We start from the raw sequence: 27677 nt of genomic DNA on the forward strand, positions 1-27677 counted from the left end.
TAAAGACAAGGAAATTGTGATTTTTAACCCTAAAGAACTTAATGTAGCAGTAATGGAACATATGGACCAGGCAGCTGCGGAGGAGCCAACTAAACACACAAAGCAGAAAGAGTGCAGTAAATTCAGTTTTTCTGCTCCAGTTTCCACTTCAAGACAAATATAAACCGCTAAACTGTCTGTAGATGGGAGACAGACTGACAGAGTTATACTAACAGGCTTAAAAAGCAAAAACGGAACATTTGTATGGCAGTAAAATTGTGAATTAAGGAAGGAATGCCGACACAAAACAGGATGGAGAGGACGGAATCCAGGCACATCGGCGAAACTAAGCTGCTGTGGCGTTACGGTCACTTGAAAATGAGCATGATAACAAACAACGCACGTGCAACTATCAAGCAACAAACAGCTGAGTCACGGAAGAGCTCAGAGGATGATATTACAACTGACCTTTAACTGTCGAATACCATCGGAGCAACTCGGCTCTTTCGCTGCTCTGCCAGAACACACACAGACTCACAAGCCGCAGCATCTTGGCAGAAAAGTGGTACTTAGCGTTTATGGGAAAAGAGAACGAAAGCAGAGAACATCTCGACGTGTGTTTTTGTACATGTGACACGATAACAGGCCACCGAAGCAGCATGAGGGGGTAACGGGTGTACCACTTTGTCTTTATGTGTTGTGAGTCAGATTGTTGACCCATGATTAACATCAGGACTGATTAAGGGGTTCATTGAAAGGAAGGCCCTCCCATCGGCACATTACTGGAACTAACCCATATGATTCTACTTAGAAACGTAGAACTAGTAAAGAAGTAAAAAAAAAAAGGGGGAATGATGGAGCACTTCTCTACAGATGCTATAGCGCTGCAGACTGGTTGCTTAATTCTGGGCAGCTGGCTTGCTGACTCACTTTTACTAAAAACTATGAGTTGAGGCCTGGAAATGGGAAGCAGGCTTGTACGAAAGCTCAGAAAAACAACGACAGGATATGTTACAGTTCCTCTGCTTCTCCCGCGCATTTTTGAGGTGGACACTCATACATTATGCATGCGCACATTCAATCAAGTCACGGTGACGTAGCTCTACATGACACACAGAAACTCAGCAAACACTCACTTAACGATTCAAGAGATTTTTTTTGGGTCGAGGAACTTGTTGTTGCCGAAACCACACATACCATTTACCTTAACAACGCCACAAAACCATAGATGATGTATTTTATATAAACACAATCACCCATCAACCCACGCAGCCTGGTCCCATAACAAGGGGCCTCGCTCATAAACACCACTGCCCACACCAGGCAGATGATGTCATCCGAGCCCGGCGTACACAATGAATTATGTGGAGGCCCCCATGTGCTCCGAACAGCTCATCCTGCCATAACAGAGGGTGACCTTTATGAGGAAAAGTAGTTTCACTTGTAGGGACAGAAATCCTACTTCAGGGATTTTAAGCTGCCAAAAGTTGGACAACACTGACAAAAGAATCTGAGGTCAAGTGATTAAGGTTTGTGTTATGCATTACACATCGACACATACATGAGGGAGTAACGTATATTTGCATGGAGCGTACGCTAAGCGGGTCTTTTTGATTTGATCTGTAGTGAACATGCACGCAACCCTCCAAACTCAAAGCAGTTTCAGGGTGTTTTTTTTTTTTTGCCTGTATCATTTCTCCTCATTGCAGGTTCATTTTTCACTGCAATATAAAGTCCTGCACCTCCATGGAAACAGCACAACCATGGCTAGAAGTAAAGTAAAATTCAAAAGGGCATTTTGTGTAGAATAGCAAAGTTACAATGTTACTAAAAAACTAAAGCTTAATTTATCTAATTAATTATTTATGCAAAACTGAAAAAGCCTGTTTAGTATTTTTTCCAAGTGCTCACAGATGCTACCAAAACTGGAAAAAATAGTGACTCTACATACTATAGTTGTTTTTCTATTTACATTTTTAATTTGCTTCCATGCAATCTCTGTAACATCAGTGCTGGTCACGGTGAAGCCACTGATGACTTCACAGTTGCACCAGAGAGCACCGAATTTTTGACTTCTTACTGAACCCTTTTAGTGCAAACATTTTATTTTTTAGCAAATGTTTTAAAACAGACATGTAGAATTCTAGAATACTATGATTTTATAAAAAAATAATAATAATTTTAAGTTCAAATTTAGGTACTTTGCCCTTGAAATCTTTCTGTTTTTACAGTTTCTGACTCTAATAAATGGTACAGTTATGAAGATTTTTGAAAGATAACTTGCCTTCCAAACCTGGCGCTGTGTTTGGGGTTCAGAGGGTTAATATATGCACGGCAAACTGCAGTGCATGTATGAAACATGTTCCAAATGGAGAAGAAAATAGTACAAAAACAAAAATGCAACCGTCTGTGTGCACATCCAGAAGGGAGTATAATCAGTCTCTAAGCTCTGGAAAAAGCTTGCAAGAGGACTTGGAGTGGAATTGCTTTCTGTAGTTAGTAATGCATTGTCTGAATGAAAGTGTAGGATGGAATATATTGACACTTACAGAGTCCAGAGGTGTGTATAGCTTTGATCAACTTCTTCATCCTCTGCAGAGTTGTGTGGTCCATCTCCATAGACTGCAATGAAACAGAGACAAAGATTTGAATTTAAAAACTTTGTGTAAAACAAAGAAGCTTGCATTTGAAAATGACTTCATCCTATGTGTTGGCAAACTGAGCCAACTCTTGTATAACAGTAAATGTCATTGCGACATGAATATATATCGTAATAATGCACATTTTCCAGATATCCAATTGTGAAACTGTGTCTATTTCATTTTCCCACGCCGTCTGACTAAGGCCAACAGTTGAGTAAGCATTGACACAGATGACAATTGCCGTCTTTCACCTGTCGCCTTTCAGTTCAACAACTTTCTCACTCTGACACCAGGTTGGCGGCTGGAAAATAATATGACACACAGCGCAGACGTGAAGCAGACAGGGAAAAGACTTTACTGTATTTCAACAATCAATCTCTTCCAAACCAACCAGGTTTTTATACTACATCCTGTTTATTCTCCTCACACAGGCCACTTGTTTCAATGAGCTGCACTTGCGGCACTCCACCTACATGCCACCAGAAATAGCTTTTAATGAGCCAGTAGTCCAGACTTAACTGAGACTCTGCCTTGTTAGACGGCGTTGTTTACACACCCCAGTCCCTGCCGGTCGAGTTCACTCCCTAAGTGTTAGTTCATTAATTAAAAGGCAGTGTGGGTGTGACGTAATGTGACACTACAGCCAGCGAATTGGAAAGTGGTTTAGCTAAGACGGGAGTTGCTCACAGATGCTGCTGCTAGAGTTTCCTCAGATTGTTGGCAGACAGTAAAGTAAAAATGGAAACAAGCCTGTGCAGGTAAGTGAAACAAGTTGCTGAATTTATGTAATAAATCAAGACGGAAGGACGCACAAGCAGATAAACAACCCACCCTTGAATCGAGATTGTCAAAATAAACATTATTTCCATATTTCTTCTGGAGAAAATAAGGTCCTCCTCCCTTAAGTGTTCTTAAGAAACTGCAGTGTCTCGTACTGCGCCTTTTGTGCCTGTGTGCAGGGTAGTGTTTACCTGCTACAAGGGTGTGTGTGCAACTTCTGACAGCAGAGTTTAATATTTCATGACTAACTGACATGTGATCCGTATTTACCTCCAGTATTCTGCATGTCAACTATAGCAAAAGGGTTTAGATCTGCTCTTAAGAAAACATTTCTGAGATCGACATGAAGTCCATTATAGCTTTTAACGATAGGAAATGAAACCATTCCTTATTTCTGTCTGTCTTTATCGCTGCCTCTAATTATGAGATTTCAGCAACAAGCAGCTGAGTGTGTGTGGGGGTAAATGGTGTCTCTGTCTCCATGCTTGCTGCCGTAAACTAGACACATGCCCACACATTATCCTAGCCATTAATCAAGCTTGCTGTTGCTGAGCAGACTAAACAGAATAACCAACTCGAGCTATCTATAATGATATTGTTGTATCTACATCTGTGTGTCTGCACATGTGTAGGATTCCAGCATGACCCTCCCCAAACTGCTATTTCAGCTATGCATTTTCCAGTGTGTCATGGCCATGAATGAGGACATGAGTCCAAGAGAAATGCAACAGACAGTTGTCTAAAGCTGTTGTCTTTATAAACTCTGGATTATGCAGTCTCCATCTGCGTTTAGAAGCCACAGTTACAATCCCACAGAACACCTTTCATCTCTTTCCAACCATGCTCATTGCATTACAGGTGAGGTATCAGTTGGAGGCCGCCATTTGATATTTATGCAATATCAGGATATCCAGACAGGGATCAGGACTAAATCTACAAGACTTAAAGTGTCCAAAGTCTTACCCTGAGTTATGGCGGTCCATCAGCCATCGCATCAGAAATCATTTTTCAGCATGGTGTATCTCATTCCAGTAAAAAAAATCTCCTGGGTTTTCAACTTGTAAAAGAAAATCTGTGGCAATTCAAACTAATGGGACCCTAACCAAAAACAGAAAGTCATCTGAGGTATCAGCAGGTATCCATAATGTTTTGTCACAAGGATTACAGGCAAGAAAGCACTGACCTGCGTGCACACTCGGATTATTTGTTTTATGGAGGAGTTCACTGCAGCCTAGCTCTATTTCCTCCTTTACCAGAGGAGCTTTGGGGGAAGAGATTTCAAACAAACACAAACGCACACATACGGAGACCTCAAACAAGCCTTAAGCCAAACCAACAGTTCAAACAGAATAGATTGGTGTTCGTAGACATGCTTGCAAACACAGACAAACATGCGAGTACGTGCTTACAATCACAAATATAATACCCCAGTCAGTCAGACATCTTTGTGGCATATCTGCTGAGCCGTGTGTGTGTGTTCTATTTGTGTCCCCATCTCAGTCAGACAAGGCCAAGAAAACTCTCTGAAGGTTACATTACCTCATGTAACCTTCACTTTTCTGCTGTGCAGGCTGGTCTGCACTGAATCATTGTGTATGTAAACATCCAAGCTCATCTGAAGACTGTAGAAGTGCAGCACATAGGGAAAAGAACCAGGACTTTCCAAAAGCCAGGCACATATTTGATCAGAATGACGAAAAAAAAAGTAATGAACCTGCCCAAAATGCAGCACACTACAGACATTCATATCCTTAACCCAGCACTAGCTTTTCCCTGAGAGAAACACCTTCCAGCAACTCTTCCAGGCACATGTCCAAGTGAAGATTGTTTTTAGACTGAATTTGGCACAGGGGCAAAAGTCTCCAGGTTTACTTGCGCTCACCTGGAAACAGCAATAATGTGAGCTTCAGTTATATTCTGTGTAAATTCTAATGCTTCACCCGAAAACACAAACAAAGAAACACAAAGAAAACTACCACAGAGGTTTAGTGCAGGTGAGACTAAAGCTCTTCTTCTGTCAGACCTATACGGACAGGTAAACAACAGACTAAGGTGTATACGTCTCCCTGCGTCAACCTTCTGCATTCTCACCTCTTCCACGTTGGAAACCGTGTTCCGACAGTCACTCATCTTGGACTGGAAGCTGGAAGTCCCCGAGGAAGACAGATCCTCGTTTGTCAGGACGACAAAGTCCGAAATGCTCAACCGCTCCGGCATGTTTCGAGCGAAACGACAATCACTGATTAGAAAAAGGAGCCAAAGTTTCAAGCGCGCATGTAACTCCCATTTGAAGAAAGAAAAGCAGTATCTCTCTCACTCCCTTGTGTGGAAACGGGAAGCTGCGAGTATTTCCCAGAACGTAGATTCCTCAAAACGGCGTCTTAAAGGCGGAAAGTTCACTAAAGCCAGACTGACCGAGTTTAAGCTCCGCTCGGCGAGTGTGTGCACCAGCGCGCTATTGTGCGCAAAGTGAGGGAGGGAGCAGCAAACTCCATCATCACGTGGGAATGTTTGTGCTTTCTGGCACAGTGGAGGGAGAAAAGTGAGTGCCTGTGTGTGTGTCCTTGCCCTCGTCTCTTTCATTAATACTTCTCATTTCTATGCAAACTCCAGAGAGTGTGGATTGTGGTCGCCATGGATATGCAGAATGCCTCATTCATCGACTAAACCGAAGGGGAGGAATTTCAATGGATGAGGTGATGCAGGCGCTGAGGGAAAGAGGATTGCAGTGAGGCTGAGACGCACAATTCATCAAATACCGCCGAATAATGTTAAAAGCTTTGCAGTTTTGCCAAAAGACTCTGCTAGATGGGGAAAAATGGGTGTTTTATGTTCAATTCCCACTCAAATTACACTTAAAGAACTGCAGAGTTCGCGCAAATAGTTTTATGTGCACTGCCCTTTAATCAGAAGTTTGGAGTTGTTCTGCCTCATTGGATCTTTGCACCTTGATCCTTTTGGCTGAGGCTCCAAAGCTCCCTCTTCTTCCTTTTCATCTCATGAAAGGGCATTTTTCATTGAGGGAGGATTTCTGAAATCCCTCCCAACTGACATTTCCTGAAATCATCCGACAAAGTGAAAGAAAATGCAACAGAGAGAAGAGGGGGGAAGGAAAAAAGAGGCAAGAGTTGCTTATACAACATAAGTCGTGCATGCCTGGCATTGTCAAGCCTGTCAGCTCAAAGAAAAGAGGTGTATCAGTGAACCTTGCCTCGGGGCGAGCAGTGATACAATGAAGTGCAGATGGGTGAAGTTGGGAAGCCGCATCAAATACAGTGGTTGCCTTCACCACAAAACCACATATTTGCCTACATTATCTATATAAAGGGAAACAGTGAATTAGTTCCAGCTCAACGGGCAACTTGAGGTTATCTTGGCCGTATTCATTGGAGGAAAAATAGACTCACTCTGTGGTTAAAGGGTTGTATGTGTCCTCTGTTGCTACTTATTACTGCCATTCAGTGGGCATAGTCCAGAATGGATGGTGTGTCTTAACTGTGTGCACTCACAGTGGTGCTGTGTTTATGTCCACAAAGATAGACAAGCTCCTTTTGTGCTGCAAGTCTTTTTAAGTAGAGAATACATCACACAGAGCAAAATGCACACCAATTTAATATCGTTGTGTTGAAGCTGCACACTCACATGCACGCCGGTAGAGCTGAAAGGAGTGGAAGCGTAACTTCAGAGTGAGGCCGAACAAATAGCCCTGCACAAATACACAATTCAACATGTGGACTAAAGTCCCCAGAGGAAAAGTTGTAAAAGTCTCTATTAATCATTACAGAAAAGCGTCCATCCTTTCAAGGAAGTGATGGCACGCGACAAACAGAGCCATATAAATAGGTTTGGTGACCCAGTTTAGCAGGGCCTCATTCACTTACTGTTGCATGTTTGCATGTATGTGTGCAAACACTGGCGAGGGAAAGAGAAAAACAGATACTAACCGCTTGCATGCACACATGTAGCTGCCTGCTATTGTGATATATGTGGACCATATGTGTCTGCATGTTAATTCTGTGTGCTCTTTCTTTTTTTTTTTTATGTCTGAGCTGATGTAATGCATGGGCTTGCCACGTCCCAACAATACCCTCCTTCAATTTCATTGCAGCCCCTAGTAAAGAAGCCCAGCCTTTGTGCGTCTGCCAGCCTTTGAGCCGGGTTCTATTGTAAAACTGAGCAAACCGGTCTGCTCAGGCAGTCGACTAACGTATAGACTCCAGGGACAGGGAGGGTGGAAGAGAAGCAACAGAGAATCAGCAGTGGAAATTGTTTTTTTTCTTCTTTTTTAATGACAGGGAGGATGCACGGATGCACAGAACAGGGCGGAAAAGAAAGGTGGAGTGACAGAATAAAGACAAAAGAAAGAATACTGAATTGTCTGAGTGCACCAGCTGAAGTGACTCATTTAATGTTTTCCCTCTTTGACTCCACCCTTTTCCTTTCTAAACACCACATGCAGTCATTTCCCATATCAACACACTCTCTTATAGAAAATTTCCCTCTTTCTATCGTCCACAAGGCTTTTCTTTTCCTTTTTCCCCTCACTTCATTTCTGGTCTTACAGCAAAGTCTTCTCCTGGCCTGCAAGCGGCACAGTTTTGGCCGTGAGGAAGTGAGGTACACCGAATACAGCTTCTCCCTTTCTCTCTGACGCACACGCACCATGGAGGTCACGGCAACATCTTCCAGTAAAGATTGCAGCTGCCAGGATTTCCTCGCTGCTTCCCAGCAGCCCAGAGGAGTAGCGCAAGGTCCTCCAACACCCCCCCAAATAAAATCTCTCTCCCCTCATCTCCCTGAGTGTTGACTCAGCTCCACTAGTCCTGCTATCAATTTACTACCCCTGTCAAGACCAGGAGGCCCAGGCTTACTGTAAAATACCCCCTCTTCTGGTCGACACGGTTGACTGAAGCTAGGAGGATTGGGGGAGAAAAAGAAGGGGGTTTGATTTATTGTTTAGCACAGGGCTGAGGTTTCCCACTGGAATAAGCAGATGAACGGGGCCGGGACTCTGCTGAAAACAATCAGCCCCGAGAACCTGCACAACAGAATCGAGAAACACCACTAATAGAACAAAAAAAACACAGGCTGACAGTGAGTGATAGCCTCTGCATTGGAAAAATACATCATCCTTGACTCACTGACGGTGCAAAATCACGTTCTCTGTGACACGGCTACTCAGCTGACAAAATACTCTACCTGCCCATGGACCCCACCTTCAGACATGCATGATCTTCCAATATACCTGTTGTTGCAGTTGGCATGGCAACAAAAGGTTATCCAAGCTGGGAGCTAGTCAAACTTGTTTGTGAGTCATGGACATGTTATATTCCACATAATTCACAATGTCGCAGTGTCATTTGAGTTGGCTGGATTTCAAACAATTAAATTCCGTTTACCTGGAACTATTCCTCCCATCCTTAAAGCATTTTCGATCTGCAAAACTGATAACTAACTCGACTAAAGAAACACGCATACCCACACTTTGTGCCAGGGCCTTAAACACACCATCCATTGTAGCCAAATTACCTCAAACCTTCATGAAAATAATAGGACCACTAGGTGTCCTGCAGGCCAAAACAATGACATGGAACGTGTTGCTCAGGTTAGTGCTGCTCACTGCCAAGCTATCACCTCATTTATGGTAGACCACAGAGAGGCATTTGTATTTTTGGCAGTTTAAGCAGTCAGCTAATAATATTTACTTCAGTAGCTGGTCTAAAGGTGTGCGGTAAAGCGAGGCGAGGTGGCCTGCTCTTTAGATAGTATGTAAACCACACAGCCGAGGCTACGTGTGTGTATGTGACGTCTGAAATTTCGGTTTATGGCCTCCCGTTAAACACGAGCGGTTGTGCGCAACATCTGTTAATAGACAGAGTTAACAGACACCTGATTTTGGTTCCAAAAGCAGACCAGACCTGCAGACCAGAGTGTGCAGAGAACCGGTGCATGCAGAGACAGAGCTCATTATTCCTCCACATGCAACCTCCAAATTTCTAGAGGCCGTAAACATTAGGTTGCGTATAAAAAAAATCTCCAGGAAGAATGGAGCTTTCTGAGCTTGCAGAGCACTTGGAAGCTCCTTGGGAGAACATACGAGCTGTCAGTGAGCAGTGTACCTTCTCCTTTACATCGTATGTAAAGGAATTCATAGTTGCAGCCAAAATTTAGCAATAACATGCAAAACGCTGCACACATTTTCACATCATGACATTTGAACTAAGCTTCCTAGGAATTGTCTTCACCCTAAAATGCATTGACACAATTCCTCCCTGACCCACTGAACTCTGACCTCCTGTCTATTACACTTTTGTGAGCTGGTTTCCAAAGCAACCAGCTCACAAAGAATGATGGCTATTTTTTTTTTGTCTCTCTGTCTGAATGTGTTTATAGCTCATTCAGTGTGACTGTCATTCTTCATGTTAAGTCATTGTCTGTCCTCAGAGGATGTCACTTTTTATTACCTCAGTGCCCTCAGTTGCCGTAGACCTGCTGTTTTTAGACAGAAAATGTTTTCTGAAGCAGCAATGACACTAAATGGCAGTGGATTTTACGGCAAGGATCAAATCTGATCACTTAAGGGACTAAATAACAGAAGCAGGGAGAAGATTTATTCATGTGCACCTGGATGTATTTTTTTAGAAGTTTTTTGTTGACATGATAAATGATTAAAATAAAAAAATGCAACAGCACGCCAAGTGTAAATCATGGCTTCAGTATTTAATAACTTCAAACAGACCACACAATATTACAAAAATATTAAGTGCTGCATGTCGTACAAACAACTGTCGAAAAATTCAGAAAAAAATAGGCATAAATACAAAACAAATTATGTACAAATACCAAAAAAATAATGCTCATTGAAAAAAAAAAAAACTACAAATTCTCTAATCTACATTATAAAAACACACACATCGCCGCATCGTGGCACCCATTTCCCAAGCCGTCAAATACACACACAAACACACGTTTTCAAGTTTTGTTAGGACAGGACAGTTAGCTTATCTCTGCAGTGTAGAGGGAAAGCCAAAAAAAAAAAACATCAGCATGAAATTCAATGTTTCAAATTTCTAGAACGCTTCAAAAATCTTTAACAGATAAAAGTCATAGCTGCTATGACCCTCGTCCAAATGTCTTTGACATTGAAAAGAGTTGCAACACTGAGGAAAGAATTCACTGGCCTAAAACCTGAACAGCAAAGAAACCCCTCATTGTTACTGCATCTGCAAGATCAACAGATTTAATTCATTTTAAAACAAGAGGAAGAAGAAATTGCTCCTCTGATTACCCCTCACTTCCATCAATTAACCCCCCTTCCACCACACCTGCAGCCCAGACGCTGCATCGCATTTATTTTTGATTTATTTCCTAAGAAATACAATAGCAGTTTCACACTGCTAAATTGAAAATGATCGGCTAACATCAACTATTTATCGCAGATAAACAAGAGGAGCAACTGGATTTGAAACAAAGCTGCCAAACCAACAAGAGAGAGTGATCACCTCTCTCAGTAAAAGATTGTATGTGTTCACAAAACAGCCATTATCTGTCATTAACTCCGGCTCAAGGTCACAGCGTGCACATTTTGGCACACAGTGCAGCTCCAAACAGTTCTGACACAAGAGACAGAAGCACCTTAAAAATCAGTTTTATGTCTACTTTTATACCACCGGATGCTTGTGAATCTGCAAACACTGGTAATAAACGAGTTTATCACAGCTTCATGTGGTCAGTGGTGAAAGTACTCCTACAAACAAACCCTTTGTATGTTTCTTCATGGCTTTAGCTTACTCTTCTCCAGTGATTGAATCCGGTAAAGCTGCATGGCAGTTAAAGCTGACATAATACAAGGCTGCCCCCTACGGGCCGAAGACTGGCACAAACATTTAGACTTTGGAAACGAGGAAGAAAATAAAAAAAGTTCCTGAGTTGTCCCACTAAACACTGCCTGATACCCAAACATATAATTTCTGTTGCTGGTGATATGATAAGTACAGTAATTCCTGCTTTTTATGAGCTTTTCATTGTAGCTCAATCTAAGAAATGTGACAGAAAGTCCAAAAATCCCTGCTTTTTAAACCCTGCTCCCTCCCTAAAAGTCGGATGATGCTTGTACAAATGAATCTTACATTATTAAATTAAACAAATGGGGCGATTCCTCCGCTGGAATCATCAGAACAGGTGTCGCTAGTGATGGCTTCATAGTGTAATATCTCCTGCCCCGAGAAGGCATTGAATTTAAATATTTCTACTCTACTGTTTCTTCCCCCTCCCTCCTCCTCCTCCTCCATCTTCACCTCAGCTCTTCAACAAATCTCCGAGGTCGTAGGTGTCGAAGAAATCCGACACTCCTTCGCCATCCTCCAGGCTCCAGAGGTAATCATCGTGGTCCAAAGGTGGAGAGAAACTGACGAAGGGGGTGTTGCTGTCCGAGGTGAAGGAGGCGTCGGGAAGCTGGTCCTCAGTGATCTGCAGCAGGCTGGGAGGCAAACCCAAGAGAACTTCTACATCAAGCAGAGAGGAGCTGGAGGTTGTGGATGATGAGGCGGCTGGAGCTGCTGGAGTTATATTAGCTGTGTTTTAGGAAATGACAAAACAGGGGAGAAGGTGGGATGGATTCTTTGTTGAGTGTATGTTTCTAAAAAAAATCCTTGGCAAAGCTAGTTTTACAGCCTGCCTGAGGATCCAAACTTTTGCTGTTAGTGAAAAAGTTTCATGTTTTTATGTTCAGCCTTATTTGTATTTTTTTTTAGATTTTTTTTCCACATGTCATCTTGTTTCTGTGTATAATCACTTACTTTTATATTGTTTTGATGTGTTTTATTGGTATAAAGACAAAGTTTAGCTGATTTATTGATCAAGAATGTCAAAGAAGAGTTCAACGTTTTTTGGAAAAGTACAAAATAAAATATTAGCACACAGTAGTAATAGAAAGATAAAGGCACAAATAACGCATTTCTACATGTGATCAGTTAAGCTTTACATTCTTAATTTCAAATCAGTTTTATCTGATTTGAATTTTAAGAATGTACATCTGGACAGTTAAATATATTTTCCATATATTTATTGTATGGTTTTAACATTTCTATTATTTGAGCTGATTTATTAGAGGCTCTTTTTGGGGCTGATTTTATGACAGATCCACAAGTGGGATGTTTTGTATTTGTATTGTATTGTATTTATTATTTCATTTCAGGCAAGTATATACAGTGGAATCGCATTTTATGCATACAGATATAATTATTTCCATACAGCAGCTACAAAGCTAAGATGTTTGCCATCTTATGTTGTTGTGTTATTCATTTTTAATCTATTTAATGTTTTATTATCGTCATATTTATAGTCTTTTGTGTGGTCTTACAGTGTGGTAAAATTGTGTACCACTGTGGTGTCCTGCTAACTGCGAGACACAACAGCTCATTTGTCGTTAATTTAACATGACAAATAGTCATTTCTCTTCATCTTATCCAAGGCTAATTGCCAAAATGCTGACGATACACAGATAGAATAGCGGTAACAATCTTTTATGCTACTGCAAGTCTCAGTAAGAAATGAAATACGTGCATTTGACAAAACTTTAATGCCATTTTGTGCTGTTTTTTAAAAATTGTTTGCATGCTCACAAAACTACCCCACAAAGAGGACGGTTAGTGGTCAAAATATAGTGATCCTTCAGGGAGCTTTGTGTGTGAATATAATGTAAAGTAAGGAAAACGCTACTGTGTGATACAAATCCTTCAGAACCCCCAGCTTACATTCAGCAGGCTCCTCTTTGACGCTGTAACTTGGCGGTGCCACTGGTGCTGCAGGTGGATTGACGAGGGTCGGAGGGAAATCCTTTTTAGGGGTGACAACACTCTTCACAGGACTGGCATCTTCAAGACCCTCCTCTGGACACAGGTAGACTTCTATGGGGCCATTTCTGCTCTTCAAATATATCTGTAATGACCCCTGCTGTAAGGACAAAGGGAAGCGGATATAAAGCACCGGCACTGGCACGTAATACAAAAACTACACGGAAGTGCTGTCTAGGAAGTGAAAGAGGTGAGAAGGAGGAAGCAAGAAGTAAAATTCAAACAAAGAGCCAGTCTCACCCCTGCTGTCTCTGGCACCTCCAGCTTCGTCTCAGCGGGGGCTTTGACAGCGATGACCGTTTGGTCTCGGAGACTGGCGATGGAGCGGATGTCCTGGTACGTCACATAGCCCAACGTACGGCGCAGGGTCAAGGCGAACAACAGTAGAAATTGCATAGATGCGTGTGTAACCGGACAGAGGACGACCAGAGGATAACGCAGACGACCACAACACTGTGTGTAAAGGATATCTCTGGCTGTCTTTATATTCAGTGAGCTGTTTGAGGTGTGTGGTGCTGGACTGGATCAGTTCATCCAGAGATCTCTCCGCTCTCTCCAGGTCTCCCAGCTCTTTCCTCAGCGCACAGGCCTTCTCTCCTCCACCTGCACCGCCTTCAAATACATCCCCGACCCTAGAAAAAACACACACATACACAGTTTTAGGGTGTGGCTGACTCCAAAAGTTGCTGAGTTAGCTGTAGGTTAGTCGAGCCCAAGTCACGGAATATCGATGCATCTTTATTGTCGTTGTAAATATACAACAAAACTGAATGTGTAGTCTTCATCTGTGCAAAAGAGCACTAAAAGAGCTTTTAAATACCATGTAAAAGCTATATAAAAAATAACTAAGGCTCTAACAGTGAACCACTCATGCATAATATGTTGCCACATTCCCTTAAAAACCGGCGATGGTCTGAGTGAAGTCCTCTGCAGAAATCCATGTGCAGCCCCAGACCAACTGAACATCATCCGCATTTTTAGAATTCATCACTAAAAAGAGTTTCATCTGAAATAGTCACTGCCATACTTTAACTGGTCACGCTTTCCATCGATGGCGCCCAAACAGATTCGCTCTAAATTCTCCAGAAAGCCTGTGCTATGTCCGACCACCATGCTCATCTACATCAGGATTAATCACACTGCCATGGCACTACTGACCAGTCTGTAAATAGCTGCTATTCTGTGTAAAAAAAAAGCACAAAGTTGCAACCTTTAATAAACACTGATGGGATTTCTGTAGGTGTAGATTTGTGTTTGATATGAGCGTCAGTTCAACCGCCTGCTTAGTGCATAACGAGTACCTACTGCACTATGAATAGATGTTTTTAAAGTTTGTTTTGGTGCTGTGGAAACCATCAAGTGGAATTAACAGAGGAGGTTGTTTGCTGTTGTAACCATGGCAATGCCTCCTGACTGTCACTAGGGGGCAGATAAATGAGTATGAATGAGTGGACTGAGGTGCAGGTAAACCTAAACTGAGTGTGTTCCAAGACCTACGCTGCCATATTTTATATCGTGCGAGGAGAATTTCCCGATACATAGTGTGTGAAAGAAACACACGAATGCTCCACTATGTCCAGCTGCATTTTGAGGTATGAAACCAAAATGCTTTTCTGGTCGTTCTGACCCACAATCCACAGCAAAGATTCACCACAGTGTCTCGCATGAGTATAAACAAGCTTGAGACAGTTTATGCTGTTCTACAGACTGTGATGGATATATAAGCAACATGGTGAAAGTATAAGGCTCAGTAATATAATGAAGCATTGTGTCCCATTTCTATGCATACTACATGCAACAAGATACTGAAAGCAAAAGCATTAGATTTGGATTTCAAGGCCATCCACCATACGAAATATATTTTACTACTTTTATTATCAGAGAGCTGTTGTAACCTGTTAAAGGTTAATCTTCAAACTACAGTGTACAGTAAAATTGATTTTTTTTTAATTACCGGAAACATTCCCCCCCACCCCAACTACATGTATGTAAATGCAGTGAACAAAATTTTAGAAATGCACGTTACTAAAATGATATCCAATCAGCCCTTAATAAGGTAGTATTTATTGCAGTTTTATGTTACATCTGTTTTACTGTTTTTACGCAATAGAAATCTCAGTTTAGACACGTTGACCACTACTAAGATAATTTCATAACTCTAGAGCAGATATATTTGAAATTTAACTTGCAAGATGCCAATTTCATCTTAGCTTTTTGACAGATGCAAACAAACTGCATCGACCTTTGTTAGAGAGCTTTGTAAACTGCGTCCATCCAACCACAAATGCTGTTCAAGTCAAAGATTATTAGTTAAATAAGGGTTCCCCTACCACTGCGCCTAATAAGCTTTTAAAATGATATTATAATTGAATAGTGATGCAATCCGTATATTGTCTAGTGCCCCCTGTGCTTCACATGACTAATTCGACTACAAAATGTCTAACATACAGTGAAAGCATTGACATTTCTGTGATACCTTCCTGTCACTTATTTGTCTGTATTTAGCTGTAACTTAAGACTATTCCAGCTCCTAATGTAAAATCTTCTCTTGTGCATTTGGACTTACAGCCACTGAATGTTGTTCTTGGACTTCTTCCTGATGAGCTGGACCCCCTCCAGAACATTAGTGATGTCATAGATGCGTCTCTTCTGGACCTCCAGAACTTCAGTGGCCCAGTTCAGATCAAGAACTCCATCAGGAGACTCAGCTATCAGACCCACAAACTTCTTGGTCAGCAGGCCCAGCGAGGTGTCGTAACGCGTCCGCTCACCTGGAGACTTTGGAGCTGAGACACAAAAAAAACACAGCATGTGAGCAGCGAACAAATCAGTGTAGAGAAATATGTTTCAAATTGTTTGTACTTCAGGCAGCGGATCAGCTGTTGCAGAGAAGTAGTTACTGGATTAGTCAATGAAACTGTTAACACTGACATGAAAAACAAAGTAGTCTATAAATGAGTCGGCTGCTCTATTTCCTGAATTAGTTTGACTAATTTTACATTCTATGTTTCACATCTTGGTTAATATTTGTAAATAATACTATTTCAAACAGCAATAGCTTTACTCATAGCAACAGAGCTAAAAAATATTGCTGAATATTTCTAAAAAAGTGATAGTACTGCCTGCCAAGTACAAGGCTGAAGTCTCTGATGAATCTGTTATTTCAATGTCTGCAAAAAAGTTTGCCTCAAGTGAAACATTCTCTCATTATTTTGGCTGTTAGAGGTCTAATCACTTATCATAACTGTTTCTTAGGGCTCAGTTAGAGTTAGATTTTTTCAAAAGGCCCATGAGCCATTTTCCTCTGCTACTGGGACTTTCAGCTGGACCTTCTCCCTCTCTAAAGACAACCTGTAAACCCTGCCCACAAAGCTTCCCTCTTTGTGAATATCTCGTGTACAATCCTTCAAACTGTCTCGTCCACATGCCACAGTGCAGACACCTGCGGACATATAGTTGTTATTAGAGCCAAGTCACGGTTTCCGCATGACTGATGCAGATTTTGAAAGCAGACAGCGGATATCGTTCTGTTTTTACTCGTATGTGGGATTGCCTCTCATATTGAACACAGAAAACCATGGGGGCTCCTGTACCGTATGGAGCAGCTAGTTACAGATGGCAGCACTGGGTCAGTGATGATTATTCCTGAGGGGGACATAGCGCAGGATTTCTGGACAATTTAGAACTTCCTGCAGAGTTTGGGCGCGGTCAATGGAAAGTGTGTACAGATCAAAGTGCCTCCAAAGTCTGCCAGCGCCGATTTTAATTATTACCTCGTTTAATGATGATTACAGAATAACGGTATGGATAATGGTCTATCCTCATAACAAGCACTTGTTTCAAGCCCCATTTGAATTTCCAGCATAGGCGTCAGTTTAGGGGGGGGGACGGTGGGGATGTGTCCCCCCCACTTTTTGTCAGGGGTCATTTTGTCTCCAACACATTCAAATTCTTCACATGTAAGCCGTTGTAAACCCAGTTATTTTCAGCAGTATAGAAAATTCCGACACTCCTGAACGCACCATCTGCACTCGGCTGAGAGTTGCACAGACATGCAGCACACCTTCCTGAGGTTAAAAAAAAACGCGCAGATGCTAAATTTGCGCCTGTGCCATGTGGAAACTCCGACCAGAGGCGTGCAAGGGCAAAATTTCGGCCCGGGAGAATTAGTACTATAGCGGCCCACAGACCCTTCTGCCCGTATGTAATGATAGCTCAACAGGTTGAGCCTCCGCCTTTGGTGCGGTGGTTGTGAGTTGGAGCCCAGCTTGTGACATTTTGCCGTCGTTCTTCGACATTTTCTCAAAGTGCTGTGGTCTCCATCCCCCCCCACTTTTAAAAACAAACTGACGCCCTTGATTTCCGGCACATGTGCAGTCACACCATGGTCGCAAAAAATGTACTGCATGCGGATATCCACAGAGGGGGTATTTAAGTCATGCAGTCCCTTGTGGACACGCGGTCACAGAAATCATGAACAGGCTTTTATTTTTCTAGTCCAGGGGTCGGCAACCCTCTGCTACGGAGCAGCATGCGGCTCTTTTATCCCTCTGTTGCAGCTCCCTGTAACTTTGGAAAATAAATAATAAGCAGACTATTTCATTAAAATTTCTTTATTTTAGATTGTTAATATTTAAAAAATTGTATTCTAAATTTGATGATTATGGTGATCTTGTAACATCAAAATGAAACGTTTTAAATTTTCGTCTGTCAAAATATGCATCCAGCCTGCACTTATTCATTTGGAGTCCTGCTGATCTTTGGATCACAGTGTTTGCTCTACATTCATTCAGCAGCGGCAGGCCACCATTCCTAAATCCTTCAAATTTATTTCTTTTTTTATTGTCGCAAATACACCACCGCCGCACGTCTCTGTCTTCACAGCAGAGTCCTGTATTGTGTCGGGTACTCGTGAGTACTAAGGAAAACTACAGATAATTGTCTTGCTCAGTATCTACTCTTTGATATGTCAGGTTAATACGATGCTACTCGCAAGAACACGGCTCGATGTCACGTCCAGCATCCAGGCAGCAGGTCAGAGGAGTGTCGTCTTGGAAAATAGGGCAGCGACTTACCGGAGAAAAGTTATTAGCTTAAGATAACTAGATAAATAGATTTTACAAGTTAAATAGACATTCGCAAAATATTTACTTCCAGCTAACATTACGTAACATATGAGGTCCAGGAGCAAAGATGACATTAAAGTAAGATAAATATTAGTGGTAGGACACAATTAAAAAAAATGAATCTATCTAATTAGAGGCTTTGTAATTAAGTAATCACGACTGATTAACAAGGGCATAGAGGTAAAAAAGTGATATATGCAGTGTTGTCTTCATTTTAAACGCCAAAAGGATTTTGCGGCTCCCTGTGTTTTCTTTTCTGTGGGAAACGAGCCGAAATGGCTCTTTGAGTGTTAAAGGTTGCCGACCCCTGTTCTAGTCCATGGGAGTCTGCTTGGAGAACTGCTGCATACACACGCAGTAAGTTGTATCTATGTGTGCACTATTGCGGTTGTAGAATAGGTGTTGCATGGACGATCCACAAGGAGATCTTGGGAGAAATTTGGAGCTGCACGTGGACGTATACGGATGTGTAAAAACAACAAAATTTTCGTCATGTCGACGCTTTTGTATACAACACCTGCCTTACCCTCCCATTTGTCCCACACCTTAAGAACTACTTCCTGGGAATGATCTTTTTGTACTTTTTTCCACTGACCTGATTATACTAATCTCCTTATAATGAACTTAGCCGTAATGTGACCCTGCTGTTGATCATATTGCACTATTGTTTCTTCCACTGTAAAAAAAAAACTTCTACAACAGTAAACCTCTAAGGCATATATTCCAGTAGCGTACTCACTCCTTGGGCTTGGTATTCTTGCTGCGATGCTGCTTTTGCCTTTTGGCGTGCGGAAGTCTGGCAGATAAAGAGGATCCTCTAGGTCCAGTTTCCTTTTAGCCTTGAGACAAACAGATTGTGTATATTAAGAAAAAACACACACATTGAAACCAAAGATAATATGTCATGTCGTTCTTGTACTTTCTATGAAGTAACTACTCTGTCACCAGAAGAACCCGTAAAGTGTGAATAACGCTGAACTGTTTCTATTCCACCGCTTAAAGGCATTAGAGGAGATTTAATTTCCTACGACTTTGAACGTAGCATGCGCATGCGCACATACAACCTCTCCCTCACCCCCCTCTAACCTCCCCCTTCTTAACATTTACGAAGAAACGCCCCCCTCCAGAAACTTGCGTAGCACTCGTGAAGTTGCCTACAGCCGCAGTATAATACAATAATACATTTTACCTGTCCAGAAGGAATTTAGCAACCAAGGCATCTGTCTTTAGGTCTATTTGTTGCTTGAGCTGACACCATCACCATCGCCCAAATGACTCGCCAATAATCGCTTTTGTTTTTGCATTCTCGCAATCCAGTTGTCTTTTATTTTCTCTGACCTCAAAAAATGCCTTTCTTTTACGGCTGGGTCCCCCTGGATCTTTATCTGCCATTATGTAAAAAAAGATGAGCAAAACAAGTCGCCAGCTAACTACGAAGCTATACCAAAGCAACACATACAGAAAACACGTAAGTCCAAGGCATACGTAATCTACGTAACTAGGCCTGAGCTGGAAGATTTTTGATTGACAGCAAACCAAACGCCTCGGTCCGAGCGCAATGATTGGCTGATGTTTTTCAGGTCCTGCCATGTTCAGTTTTTTATTTTTTTTAGAAACCATACATACAAGTCCACTAAAGGTCAGTATATTAATTTTATGTGAATCAGACAAACAACAAAAACATCCTCCATAATGCCTTTAAAGCATTAAAATGACTCGCTAAAAGTTGAGCTTCATCAGGTGTAGCACGAAGGCAGAGTCCATCCAAGTAGGTCCATGAAAGTGTGACATCAGTGCTCGCAAAAGGGCTAAATGGGGGTTTGTTAAAAAAAAAAGAAAAAAAAAAGAAGTGCCGCGTCGTAAATGTGCCAACAACCCTCAAGTGCAGGAACAAAGCAGCCCCCTCACACTTTCCCAAGCACTTCAAGAGGGGCTGATTTTGTGTGTCTGTGGGCAGATCGGGAGGGGGGGTGACAGCCTCTCAACCCACTGCCTGCAACACACCAGGAAGTCCCACTCAATGACCTCTCCTCCCCCTCCCTGCCTCTTTCTACAAACTCTAAGGCCTCACCATATAAAGAGATGATTACCTCTCTATAACTGTAATGCAAACTTCAAATCACGCACACACATCACCTTTGGACCCCAATATAAACCTTCAGTTTTTTTTACAATTACCTACATAGCAAATTTGAAAGTCAAAACACTCAAGCTGCTCTCTTTAGGATTACAAAAACTGTGCGAAAAATGACAACTTGTGCAAATTGGGGGCCCTCTGACATGCACAATTCCTGCCAGTGAATAAAAGTCGCCAACAAATTTCTCACATACTCTTCACATACTGCACCCACACAAAAACACACCGGTGGCCGAGCTAGCGGGGCATGACATTTCAGCTTTGAGGCTTGTGGGTAACTTGTAGCATCCCGTTAGGACCTCAGTTATCTTTATTGTCTCACACCATTTCCTTTCCTCTGGATCTCTTCACAAACACTTAGTAACGATAATCCCTTTTGTTACAGCACTGCATAAGGATACTGAGCTCATTTAGATAGCAGGTTTAGGTAAATGGCTTTTTCAGATAAGAAATCTGGGGAATTGACTTAATCTTGTGGGGATGTGGCTGTGTGAGTGAAGGGATAGTGAAGGCTGCCATTGTCCTCGTGATCTCCCTGACATGTCCACCTGTTCACTGGTGACATCTGGGGCAGCACAGCAAGTGTATGTGCTGTTGGCAGGGTGGATTTTAATCCCTACAGCATACAGCCGGCCATACAGAATCCTCAATAGGACACAAAGACACACACAGGAGGACGGCGACCGGCTTCTCTGGGACAAAACGGGAGTGAAAGAGGAGTTTTTATTGGTTTAGAGTCCTAACAGTAGCTGTAAAATACCAGTGATCACAGAGAAGAATTTGGTGGGACTGTCTACACTGCAAAAACTCAAAATCTTACCAGATCTATTTGTCTTATTTGTAGTCAAAATGTCTCATCCCACTTGATTGAAGATAAAGTCACTTAACAAGTGAAATTTCAGTAAGATGGAGGGACTTGTTTTAAGACAACGCATCCTGAAATTACCTTGTTTTGAGTTTAATTTTACAAGAAAACTGAAAATAAATCTAACCCTCGTGTCGCCCTGCGGGTCAAAATTGACCTGTTTTAAAGTTTGAAAACGTGGAAAAAATAGATTTTTTCACAGTGAAACTTCAGATGTCCGCGTTTTCAGCATTTTTGTTAAATCTTTGAACATTTTTTGGTGGGAAAAAATAAATGTTAAAAATGTTTCTTAAGAATATTCATGTAAAAATCAACCAAAATCCAGCAGATTTCACTGGATTTTGGTTGATTTTTAAATGAATATTCTTAAGAAAATATTAGAAGTTTTACTGATGCATATGTAATCATTTTAGATATTTTTAGGATTTTTTGGAAGATTTTTGCTCATTTTTTGAAAATATTTCCAAGAATTTTCTTGCCAAATTTGGGGGATTGTTTTTTTTTTTTTTTTTTTTTTTAAATAAAACTTTCCAGGGAATCTTTTAAGGAATTATTGGAATTTTCTTCTGAAGGTTTTGCAAATTTTTAGAAATTTAGGGAAATTTTTTTGCTGATTTTTTCATTTTTTTTCAGACATGGAAAGATTTTTTGGTGCCTGTAAATGAGGACAACAGGAGGGTTAATACATCTCAAATTAGGGGTTTACATGAAAGCAAAAATCTATTTTTGAGTGAAAAACTGCTCTCTTTTTTGGCGTATCTGGCTTATTTTAAGACATCTAAGCTTGACAATCCTAATAAAATATAGCATAAAATAGCTAATTTTGAGATCTCAAGATTCTACATATCACATCCTATTTCAAGAAATCTTACCGAGACATTTTTCACTTGTTCTGTTGGCAGATTTTTTCACTTATTTCAAGGTAAAAAGTTCCTTGAAATAAGTTTTTTTTCTTGATTTGAGAGAGGCATTTTTTCCAGTGCACAAGCAGTAACAGCTGTAGTTTAAACAGAGAGCGGATCTGTCAGGTTTTAGTGGATCCCTCATTAAACGGTGTCCCATCACAAAAAAAAAGATCAGTAGCTCTCACGAAATAAAGCGCAGCTCTTTGGAACTTCCATGACCCCAATGTGCAGATGAAGCTGCAGCGTGTCTTCATGCTGCAGTTTGAGTCACAGCTACAGGCCTGGTGACATGTTGTAAGGGGAAGCAACAGTTGCACCCTGCAGCTGTATGGGTTAGGGTGGGGGATTGTGTGCTCCCTTTTTTGCATGAGGGATTTCTTTGGTGAGTCAACCATATTACACAAACACGAGTTCATTTAGTGGAAAGGCAGCTTGTCTTTCTCAGACCACTGTGTGAAACCACCACAAAAGTGCACAGGTGTGGAGCCTGACACACATCTGAAACATTCTGAAAGACTGAATTTGACAATCTCAAGTTGGAACAGAAAACCGGGCTTCATAATTACCACACTAGTTAATTTAAAGTTATTCCCAATGTAGCTAAAATGCAGCGAGCAACTGTTCAGGCCGGTTGCTATGAGAAGAAATAGAAAGGGCCTGAGTCAACTTCCCTCCTCCTTAGCTCTTTATCTCCTAAGACTCACAGTATCACTTGGCTCACGTTTGCTATAACCTCACCCCGCCTGCCTGCCCAGTTACACCCAAGCTCTGCACGTGCCTTCCTCTTGTTTGCTGTAAATTCATTCGCCAATTCCCGCCATCTCCGCTGCTGTGGCGAAATCTCTACAGTCACATTTCACACAGTCACGTCCTCAGCTGAGCCGCTCCTCAAACCAACAAAACCTTGCCGGTCAGGCTGCACGGGACTCAGATCCCGTCCAAGCCGAGGGCAAGTTACAGTTCGCCTGCAAACATCTACGACTACTCCGTACAGATCCCCCTCAGAACCACGCCCTTGGGTAGGCAAAGAAAAAACAATAGTTGCATTACTGATGGGATTGCCAACATGTGTCTGAGGAGAAAGAAGAGACAAGGGTGGATCTGCAGTTTGTGTCGCTGATGGGGGAAGGAGGGGTCAGGCCGCTTTGAAATGCAAAACTCCCTCTATTGAGGACATTATGCTCCAGGGCCAGCGCCGGCCTGAGGCTGAGGTAAAACAAGGTGAATGAGGGCATAAAGTTGGCAATGTGGCAAATATCACACTCAGGCATCAACACCAGAAGTTAGAGGAAAGTGCATGGAAGAGGTGTGTGTGTGTTCAAGTGGAAATTCAGAAAGGGTAATTCATGAAGCTGATATCAGTGCTCGGGCAGTTGTGGCGAACTGTGCACATTCCAAGAAAGTCTGGGCACACGCACATGTGACATAAGCATGGAATAAGCGAGACATTGTTTCAGCTCAACATTATGGAGATGCATCTTGTGGCCAAGCTGCCATTTGGCTGCAGTGAGCATTGCTTGTGGTGATCAGATAATTCATTCATCTGTAGTACCGTAGAGCCCTTAATACAGGGTTTAATGTGAAAGCAGCTGTCATACAGAGGAAGAGTTTTCCTGGACTTTGGATGGAGGCCTGAATACTGTCACACATTTACATCACTATTAAGCCAAAAGAAGAAGAATATATCACTACCAACAACACACACACTCTGGTTAAAACTCACATGTCAGTCACTGACACACGGTCTTTAACTGCAGTTAGCGTGATTAATAAGTAAAGACGAGATCTCTGCAGCTAAGTTAAGGACAATCAGTCAAATATTAACTTTTTTAAAACGCATTTTCACCACAAGCGAGCTTCTGAGCGTGGGACTTTGTGCTAAAGTTGTTCAATTTGTTTGCATCTAAAGGAACTCATATTTTCATGTTAAGCCAGACATCCGGTTCCCATGCGGGACAAAAAAAAAAGAGATAAAAAAGCAGTGGTTGTTATGTTGTTTAAGTTCAAGGAAGTGTGCTGTACAATGAAGAGGCAACGCTTCCTGTAAACATAAGACCCATGACTGAACATGCGATGAAGCTGCTGTGTCAGCAGGCACATGAAGAAGAACACACAGCTGTCTTCAAGTTCAAGGATGAATTGAAATAACTCATCTGCACCAAATCTAACACTCGAACTGCATTTCAAATGGTTTGACGACATGTCCTGAGTCAGCCCAACGCACTGCTTGTTATTTACTTTTATTTATTCCCTTAAACATAATCATCCTTGTATCTATTTTTGTAACATGTATATTATTACACACATCATTATATATGCTTAGGAAGGGGCAAGCTTGAAATGGGAAACATATAGACTCATTTGTTTTCATCTTTCCACCCATGAAACACGGTTCTGTCCACCCCCAACACATAGCATAACGTAAACTTTCAGACCTACAATTAACAGCTTGCCTAATATACCGACATGTACTGAGGAAGTTTCATAACCATGGAACTTTTGAAATCTGTTCTGCGCTTTCAAAAGTGTAATCGCTTGTTCTCCACCCAATTAAGCTCCTGTTTTTTGGAGTGAAATAGGAATAAACAAGTTAAAAAACACAAGTTAATGTGGTCACAGAAAATCCAAACGCATCATACGTGTATGGTACAGACAGAGAATAGGGAGCGCCGCTATCAGTGTGAAAACAAGCCACATTCTGGCTTCTTATCTGTAACTTGTGACCAAATTGATAGCATTTGAAGTGCACATATATCTGTATATACAATAAAGCTTATCAGCCCTCATCACGTCCAAGTTCTTCTTTTAGTCTGGGCTAGTTATGGGCTATTTATGTGCCACATGTACTGACCTTAACACTGGATACAAAAAGCAAACATTTTTATGGCCGAATTAAAGTGATAATTCTATCACGTACAGTGAGCAGTAATTGAGATCACCTTGGCATATAATAAGCCAGGTGGCAGCCTATTTTTCACTTTACTTATGTCCAACTAATCCTCTTGAAGGCCCTATTAGCGAGCGCAGGCTCACAGGGCAGGGGGTTAACATGAGATTTGGAGACCCTGTACACCCTCTAACCCCTTTAGGCTCAATGCAGTTTGCTAAATCTGTGAAGGAAGACATTAAACGTAACAAACAACAGCAGGTGTAGAGCCCTAAGACATTGCAAAGAGTGATCCAGTCCTGTCAGATCATCAGGATTACTCAAATAATCCTTCATGATTGTGATGCACGCTTGGTTAGATTAATTCAAACCTGTGCTTGATGCTTTTAGCAACAGTTTAAGACTCCACCAGAGCATACAAACATGTGAGCTCCCGGGAAAACGCACCAGTAGTTGTCTGGTTGTGACCTTCCTACAGTGGTGTGAACAGGTTACACAGGTCCTGCGGTGGTGACAGGTGCAGATGGAGCAGCTGTCTATGGGTGTAATTACACAGCACATGTGTGTTCAGACTAGGTGTATTCCACCAGCCTGGCCATCCCCGTGGCATTGTTTGGCTGTGTAAAAGCTATCCTTGCTGCACCAGGGGGGCACTCATCCTTCTTTTTCTCACAAGAGAGGGGGCCCCCAAACACCATCACCTCCTACCCCCGCTCCATCCCCCCCTATATGAACACCATCAAACACACACAGAGCGTCTGGTCCCGTGGAGCTACAGCTGGACTGCGGGGAGAAAGACAGAAAAAGAGAGCACACAGCATTCATGCACATCAGCAGCAGTCACAGTGGCCCCACTGTGGCTTATCACGTAAAAACATATTTGAATGCGCCCTGCTGGAGCATGCATACCAAAGGAAATCAAGAATTATTCCTCCCACACACTGGGTCGCAGGTTGAACTGTGCGTAAAAGTGGCACAGGATTGTAATTCTTCTGTGTGTGTTTGTGTGTGATGCTTTACCGGCAGCCTCCCGGAGGATGATCTGATGGGTTTAGCCTCTGGTCCGTGGGGGGTTGAATACAGGCTGTTGGCTCTTTGTTCGGCCACGGCGGTGTTACAGATCTGGGTGAAATAACCAGCCGGTACCGTGTTCATCGGCGGGCTGGACAGTCCGGTGCTGAAGAAGTCGGTTTTCACTCCCCCGGTGGTCAAAACCTTCATCTTCTGCTGAGAACAGGGCAGCCCGACTACCGGCCGAGCTGCTGCCGGAGAGACGCCTTTAGGCATCCGCATCATTTTCCTGAGTAAACTAAATTTAACCGGATTGGTCAAGCGAAGGGGAGAAGTGTGCTGTTAGCTGAGCACACTGACAAATGCCCTGCTGTACTAGCAAGCTGCTGCTACTACAGGCTTACTGTGACAATTCACACTATGTATCTGATCTGCAGTATAGAGAAACAAAAGCACCTCTCCCAATTAAAAATGAGCCGATTAAATACCCCAAACGCACGACTTAAACATCCGATACGTGCGTAATTTATGGGGGAAGAAAGCAGCCTGATTGGTGGTGTTGTCCTTTGTCCGGTAACAAAGTGTACAGGAAACTTTCCTTACCAGTTATAAAGAATTGCTCCCTGATTAAATAAGCTATTCAAAACATCCACTATTCTCAAAGTCCAACACCAGAAATGCGTCTTTGCGCAGAGGTGAAGCTCCAGAGCTGCAGATTTATAACTCAACTTCCTTCCCTGTGATGCGGAAAACGAGCCGGTCTAGGTCTCCTGTCCGTCCACCTCAGAGCTCCTCTCTCTCCATACAAGAGGACAAGAGCTGGGGAAGAACAGTCTTTTTACCGCCAAACTTGGTCCCGCGAAATTTAGATCTCCCGCGGTTAGAGCTCGAATCTGATTGGCTGGCGGCACGTTCGGCTTGTCATATTTGCATAAAACAGTTGTACGCGGACGAGGCGGCTCCTCTTAAAGGGAAAGTAGCACCATTTCAGGACATAATGTTCTTTTATTGCAAGGCTGGAATTGGAGACAATGACCAATGCAGACAATGCGAAGACACATATGCATAAGAGAAGTGGAAAATTCTTACTACTACATTTATTTTTATCAATATGTTACGGAATTATCAACATTCTGACCCATATTTTGCATCACACAGTACTCTAACTTCAATTACTCAATGTGAAATTCATAAAGTTATGTGTCCAAGTTGGGTAAATAAATAGAACTTTTCTTAAAGGTTACCGAAATATCATTTACAAAACATATAGGATTCAAAATCTAATATTTTTTGCTCAACTGCATTTAAACATGTACCTTCATATTCATTAGAAATGTCTAATAAAAAACAAATAGATGTTAAAATAGTGAGGAATTGTTCTAATTGGCTAAAACGCTATAAAGTATGAGCATCAAAAATGAGAAATTTAGTGTTGAAGTTGGGGAAATGTGAGTTTTATTGACTAAATATCGAGAAATATTAATAATATTT

General features: G+C 42.0%; 2 protein-coding genes across 2 annotated transcripts in view; both read right to left on the reverse strand.

The window, feature by feature from the left end:
* Positions 1–5930, reverse strand: part of asap3 (ArfGAP with SH3 domain, ankyrin repeat and PH domain 3) — a 24740-nt gene extending 18810 nt beyond the window's left edge. Inside the window, exons 1-2 of the mRNA XM_022196643.2 lie at positions 5493–5930; positions 2529–2601 (exon numbers count right to left, since the gene is read on the reverse strand). Of these exons, the coding sequence (XP_022052335.2) occupies positions 2529–2601; positions 5493–5618 (199 nt within the window). The 5' untranslated portion in view covers positions 5619–5930. The remainder of the gene's footprint in view (positions 1–2528; positions 2602–5492) is intronic.
* A 4170-nt stretch (positions 5931–10100) lies between these two features.
* Positions 10101–27136, reverse strand: e2f2 (E2F transcription factor 2). Its single transcript, XM_022196632.2, has 7 exons — positions 26196–27136; positions 19121–19220; positions 15822–16041; positions 13726–13887; positions 13496–13610; positions 13157–13355; positions 10101–11974 (listed from the first exon to the last, which is right to left on the reverse strand). The coding sequence occupies exons 1-7, from the start codon at positions 26469–26471 to the stop codon at positions 11700–11702; spliced, it is 1347 nt and encodes a 448-aa protein (XP_022052324.2). The 5' UTR covers positions 26472–27136; the 3' UTR covers positions 10101–11699.
* Positions 27137–27677: the final 541 nt, after the last annotated feature.

The sequence above is a fragment of the Acanthochromis polyacanthus genome, chromosome 1 (genome assembly GCF_021347895.1).
Source record: "Acanthochromis polyacanthus isolate Apoly-LR-REF ecotype Palm Island chromosome 1, KAUST_Apoly_ChrSc, whole genome shotgun sequence".
Classification (NCBI taxonomy): Eukaryota; Metazoa; Chordata; class Actinopteri; family Pomacentridae; genus Acanthochromis; species Acanthochromis polyacanthus.

Bases quoted from the DNA above. Each gene is read 5' to 3' on its own strand.
- e2f2 (XM_022196632.2), bottom strand. From the start codon at position 26,471: ATGATGCGGATGCCTAAAGGCGTCTCTCCGGCAGCAGCTCGGCCGGTA. The intron at 19,221-26,195 runs GTAAAGCATCAC...GTTTGTCTCAAG, and splicing joins CATCCTCCGGGAGGCTGCCG to GCTAAAAGGAAACTGGACCT. The intron at 13,356-13,495 runs GTGAGACTGGCT...TTGTCCTTACAG, and splicing joins AGGTGCCAGAGACAGCAGGG to CAGGGGTCATTACAGATATA.